The sequence below is a fragment of the Colobus angolensis genome, unplaced genomic scaffold, assembly GCF_000951035.1.
Source record: "Colobus angolensis palliatus isolate OR3802 unplaced genomic scaffold, Cang.pa_1.0 Scaffold154, whole genome shotgun sequence".
Lineage (NCBI taxonomy): Eukaryota > Metazoa > Chordata > Mammalia > Primates > Cercopithecidae > Colobus > Colobus angolensis.
In genome coordinates, this window is record NW_012114644.1 from 3,922,470 (window position 1) to 3,928,818 (window position 6,349).

General features: G+C 43.1%; 1 protein-coding gene across 1 annotated transcript in view; it reads right to left on the bottom strand.

The window, feature by feature from the left end:
* Nucleotides 1-2,479, bottom strand: part of LOC105507827 (cytochrome P450 2G1) — a 12,852-nt gene extending 10,373 nt beyond the window's left edge. The window contains exons 1-2 of the mRNA XM_011936511.1: nucleotides 1,915-2,479; nucleotides 1,163-1,325 (exon numbers count right to left, since the gene is read on the bottom strand). Coding sequence (XP_011791901.1) covers nucleotides 1,163-1,325; nucleotides 1,915-2,094 — 343 coding nt within the window. The 5' untranslated portion in view covers nucleotides 2,095-2,479. The remainder of the gene's footprint in view (nucleotides 1-1,162; nucleotides 1,326-1,914) is intronic.
* Between the last annotated feature and the right edge of the window lie 3,870 nt (nucleotides 2,480-6,349).

The window sequence follows — 6,349 nt, forward strand, 5'->3', positions numbered from 1 at the left end:
GAGAGAGAGAGAAAGAAAGAAAGAAAGAAAGAAAGAAAGAAAGAAAGAAAGAAAGAAAGAAAGAAAGAAAGAAAGAAAGGCAGTATGTGGTGAGCCTGCTTGGAATTGAAGGATGTGGGCAGTTAGAGATGGATGCTTGGGAGAAAGAGATCTACCTAAGTGAAGGAGGCAGAGACCTATGGGTTAGGTATGTGTATGAGTATAGGAAGATGAGAAATAAGGTTGCCTATGAGAGCTTTAGTGGGTGCATAAAGAATATCCCTAATCCGCCAGGCTCAGTGGCTCATGCCTGTAGTTCCAGCACTATGGGAGGCTTAGGTAGGCGAATCACCTGAGGTTGGGGGTTCGAGACCAGTCTGTCCAAAATAAAGAAACCCCGTCTCTACTAAAAATACAAAATTAGCCCTGCGTGGTGGCGCATGCCTGTAATCCCAGCTACTCGGGAGCCTGAAGCAGGAGAATCGCTTGAACCCAGGAGGCAGATGTTGTGCTGAGCCGAGATCGTGCCATTGCACTCCAGCCTGGGTAACAAGAGTGAAACTCCGTCTCAAAAAAAAAAAAAAAAATCACTAATCCATTAAAAATAAGAGCAGAAATAACATAGAAAACAGTTTAGAGTGAGATGGCATAGGTTCAAAATAAAGTGATCCTACCACTTACTGTGTGACATTATCTAATCTTTATCTTAGCTTTTTCTTTTCTTTTTTTTTAACAGTTTCACTCTTTTTGCCCAAGATGGAGTAGAATGGCATGATCTCAGCTCACTATAACATCCGCCTCCCAGGTTCAAGCGATTCTCCTGCCTCAGCCTCCCGAGCAGCTGGGATTATAGGCGTACAACACCACGCTCAGCTAATTTTTATTTTTAGTTTTTAGTAGAAACTGGTTTCACTATGTTAGCCAGGCTGGTCTCAAACTCCTGATCTCAGGTCATCCGCCCGCCTCAGCCTCCCAAAGTGCTGGGATTACAGGTGTGGCGTGAGCCACCACACCCTGCCTAGCTTAGCTTTCTCATTGACAACATTAGTATAATGTTACAGCTCTCCTAAGAGAGTCAATGCAATCAGTCATGTAGAGTACTTACTTACCAAAGAACCTGGCATAGAGGGAGTGCATTGCAGTCATTTCTGGTTTTATGGTTTTTGTTGTTGTTGCTACCTACCATGACCTTGGAAGTTTCGCTCTATTGAAGCCAGTTCTCCACGGCCACTGAACTCATCTGCTTGGTCTACCAAGGCTTCCTTCACTGCTTCATGTCCACATAAAACCACCACTGGCCGGAGACCCATGTACACAGTGAACACAGGGCCGTATTTCTCCCTGAGCTTGGAGTGAAGGAAAACACAAGAGGGGCTGATTGGAGTACCAAGTATAGGCCAATCAAGGATTTTAGAGGATGGCGATTTCAGGGGGATATAAACATGGTACTAAGGAATCAAGGTAAATCTGGGCTTGGAAGGACTATTGGGAAACAGGCGCAGAAGTCTTGGCTTCTATCATCCTAGGCAAAAGCTCATCCCTCCGCATAAGACTTACTGTTCTCATCTATAAAATAATGGACCTGGATTCAATAAATTCCAAGTTTCATACTTCTCTCTCTGAAATGTTAAATTTCTAGAATCTGAAGACTTCGTGATACCAAGTCTCAAAGTGCTAAGACAACCTGAGTCAAAGAGTCCTTGTGTTTAAAAATATAATGTACTGTGATTCCAAAGTCCTGAGATCATGAAAGTCTTATTTCAGTGCACTGAGAATGTGTGTTTCCAACATTTTAGGATTCTGAAATTTCAGAATTCTAAGATTTGCAAAGTCTGTGCTTCTGAGAGTCTATCTTTAGAAGGCATAAGGTTCTATGCGAATCTGGCTATAGGATTAGTTGCTCTTAGCCCTGTTAGAGGAGACAGACACACTCACCTTCATGAAAGACTGAAACGTAGCGTCAGTTCGAACTTGCAGCAGGTTCCCCAGGAAAGGAATTGGTGTAAGACCTGGGGGCAGCTTTCCTGCCTTATTCATTTGTTTCCAGGCAATGGGGATGAGCAGGCAAGACAAGCAGAGTGCCAGAAAGATGGTGACAGCCCCTCCCAGCTCCATGGTGCCAGGTCAACAGGTTCTGTCCTGGGCACCAGATCCTGCCTAAATAGGTCCTGGGAGATCAGCTTATACCGAAATCTGAACACCCTGGGATTCAAGTTTTCCAGGTTTGAATGTCATCGGGGAAGAGATTGCTTTATATGGGGGGTGGTTATATAACCTATAATCTCCCATCTGAATAAGGGTAAATTGAATTCACACAGGGAAATCCTCTGGGGCCATTCCCCTTTCTTCATATTTCCAGTCTGCCTGTTCTTCTCTCTCAGCTCAATAGAATTGAACAGAATTTCTTGGTGGGGGGTAAGAGGCAGATTATTCTCTTTTTAGGCTTTTGGTTTTAGGATCCAAACAATCTGGGTACAAGTGGCAGCTCTGTCTTTTCTTCACTGGGCAAGTCACTTAACCTCTGGGACTTGTTTCACCATCTATCAAATAGGGAAACCATGTTGTTTTATTTGTATTATTTTATTTTATTTGAGACAGATTCTCACTCTGTCACCCAGGATGGAGTGTAGTGGCATGATCTCATTTCACTACCACTTCTGCCTCCCGTGTTCAAGCGATTCTCATGCCTCAGCCTCCCAAGTAGCTAGGACTACAGGCGCATACCACCATGCCCAGCTAATTTTCGTATTTTTCTAGAGATGTGGTTTCACCATGTTGGCCAGGCTGGTCTCGAACTCCTGGCCTCAAGTGATCCACGCCCCTCAGCTTCCTAAAGTGCTGGAACTACAGGTGTGAGCCACCACAGCTGGCAGACCATGTTGTTTTAGAAAGTCTTGATAGACAACAAGGAAAACTCTATGTTCATTATTTGATTAAGCATAACCTTAATCAGTTACTAAATTTTTTAAATTGACACAATAATTGTACATATTTGTGGGGTACAGTGTGATGTTTTGATACATGTATGCAATGTATAACAATCAAATTTGGGTAATTATTATATCCATTACTGAGACATTTGTCATTTCTTTGTGGTAAGAACACTAAAAATCCTCTCTTCTAACTATTTTGAAATATGCAATGTATTATTGTTAACTACAGCCACCCTACTGTGTAATGGAACACTAGAATGTCAATAAGGCAAGTAAGCTGAAGATTTAGAAAACAAGAGAAATAAATCAATTGAAAGGATTTTGTTCAAAAAGTTCTTGTTTTCTACTCAAGATAATGTTAAATAACAATAATCAAAGATTACCTGTGTTGGTGTATCAGAACTTTGCTGTATCAAATTTAAAAAAAGAAATAAAAAAGAACTTTGCTGTAGTGTGTGTCAGGGTGTGTGTGTGTGTGTGTGTATTTGGAAAGTCTAAGGTGTAGGGATCACCCCTGAACCACAGTCTCTGGAGGGGAACCTCCAGCACAATTAGTGATTGTGCTCCTTAATAATCTAAAAAGTGATTCACTACCTTTTCTACACCAAATATTTTCAAAGCCTTAATGTTCTGAAATGAATTTCCTGGATATTATATCCTACCCACATATGCTATTTGTCAAAATTCAATGTCCTTTTCACGTGACTGTATTCTCAGACTTGGAAACTGAATCCCTCAAGGTATCTGTAGGTTTGGGGAATGGGGTTTGGCTGGCTGAGCTGAGGCATCCTGTGTCCAGAAGTGGTGGAAATTCTGGGAAAACTGAGTGACTTACACACAGTATCACTTTTTGTCTCTTGGATCTGCTGCTAGAATGTCTTTCTTGAAGTAGAGACTCAGCTCAGCCCATCTCCTTTGACTCTCTTAGCTTTCGTCTCCCCATCCCATTCTGATCCTCACCCCCCAGCACTTAACACACATTCAGGACTAATCTCTTCACCATCTTGTGGTGGTGGTGTGTGTGTGGTGATGTTGGTTGATTGTGAGTTGGGTTTTCCGATTCAGACAGGAAGGGAGAGAGCAAGTACTCTTAGAACAGCTCCCCTCAACATCCCACCTCCAGATAGGAAGCCAGGAATAGAGGAACTTGAACTAAAAAGTAGAAGCAAGCTAAAGAGGAAAAATAATTGCAGAGGACTTGAGGCAGAGAAATTCAGAGCATGGCAGATTATGTGTGACTGAGACAGAGATCAAGATTGAGAGAAAATAGAGGTGCATAGAAACAGAACCAGAGTGAGATCAAAATAGAGATGAGGCTGGGCACGGTGACTCACACCTGTAATCCCAGCACTTTGAGAGGTCGAAGCAGGTGGATCACCTGAGGTCAGGAGTTAGAGACCAGCCTGGCCTACATGGTGAAACCCCGTCTCTACTAAAAATACATGCACACACAAAAAAATTAGTCAGGTGTGGTGGCGGGCACCTGTAATCCCAGCTACCCAGGAGACTGAGGCAGGAGAATCACTTGAACCCGGGAGGCAGAGGTTGCAGTGAGCCGAGATCACGCCACTGCACTCCAGCCTGGGCAACAAGAGTGAGACTCTGTCTCAAAAACAAAACAAACAAAACAAAATAAAGATGAGAGAGAGAGAGAGATTCAATGAGTCAAAGATAAATGTCAAGGAGGACACAGAGACAGAAGACAATTCAAAGAAGCAGAGAGAGGGAGATAGAAGCAGAAAGAATAAAAGACAGGAAAAAAAGTTTCAGTGAGACAGAGACTGAGAAAGTGACATATGGCTGAGAAGAGAATCAAGAGGAACCCAAAGTGTGAACACACTTTCTCTCTCATTTCTAAAAAACAAACCAACAAACAAAACACCAGTGACTCAGAGAGAAATCCAACTAGACAAAGAGTTGGAGATGGAGATGAACAAAGAGAAAGGCAAAGAAACAAAGAGATACAGAGACAAGAGACAAACCGAGGTCTAAGTGGGATAGAGAAAAGGAGATTTGGGCTTCACAGGCTGTGTGTGAAATGGAACCTGGGTCATTTTATGCCTAGTCACATGCACCTATTTCTGGGACTAAGAAATGTGATGCTGCCAGAATTTTTTTTTTTTTTTTTTGAGATGGAGTCTTTCTCTGTTGCCCAGGCTGGAGTACAATGGTGTGATCTTGGCTCACTGCAACCTCCACCCGCCGGGTTCAAGCGATTCTCCTGCCTCAGCCTCCGGAGTAGCTGGGATTACAGGCACCCGCCACCATGCCTGGCTAATTTTTGTATTTTTAGTAGAGACAGGGTTTTGCCAGATTTGCCAGGCTGGTCTTGAATTCCTGACCTCAAGTGATCCACTTGCCTGGCCTCCCAAAGTGCTGTGATTACAGGCATGAGCCACTGCGTCCAACCAAATTTTTTTTAACTTGTTGTCACTTTGTGCCAGGCATGGAGCTGTGTGCTTGACAAGGAGGGTATCCTCCAATCCAAATAACCAGCTTGCCAGGAGGGACATGTTAAATGGTCAGAGATGATTCAGGTCACCCTAAAACAAATATTCTTATAACCTGAAGTTGTTGGATAAACTTTTTTTTTTTTTTTTAACTCCGTGTCATACCTTGCATACCAGGGAAAAGGTATTCAGATGTTTCCAGTGCTTGAGAGTATAGCTCTCATTGTCATCTTGTTTGCTACATTAAATTCATATATGACCATATTTGAGAAAAGGTTCATATTTCAGAGGCACTTAGATGTCTCCCAATATTTTTTTCCCCGTCTTCCACAGTAATGGAATTCTCTCCAGCGACATGATTATCTAGAGTTAAAAACTACATTTCCCAAGCTCCCTTGCAGCTGTGTATGGCCATGTAGCCAAGTTCTGACCAATGAGAAGTGAGTGGAAGTGGTGCATACAACTTTCAGTTTATGCTTTTAGAGGGAGGGGCAAGATTTTCTTCCTATTTCCTCTTTCTGGCTAACTGGAATGGAAATATCGGGATAGCAAGAGCAACAGCTTAGGAAGGAGCAGCAGCAACATGGAAGGAGCCTGGGCCTTTGATATCAGTGAACTACCTGATGAGCTCTGGGTTGCTTATGCAGAGCTATTAAGTGTAAGAAAATTTAATTTCCACCAGGCGTAATCCCAGCACTTTGGGAGGTCAAGGCAGGTGAATCACTTGAGGTCAGGAGTTCGAGAACAGCCTGGCCAAAATGGTGAAAGCCCGTCTCTACTAAAACTACAAAAATTAGCCCGGCGTGGTGGCACACACCTGTAATCCCAGCTACTCGGGAGGCTGAGGCAGGGGAATCGCACGAACCTGGGAGGCCGAGGTTGCATTGAGCTGAGAGGATGCCAGTGCATTCCAGCCTGAGTGACAGAATGAGGCTCCATCTCCAAAAAGAAGAAAAAAGAAAAAAAAGAAAGAAAGAAAATTAAATT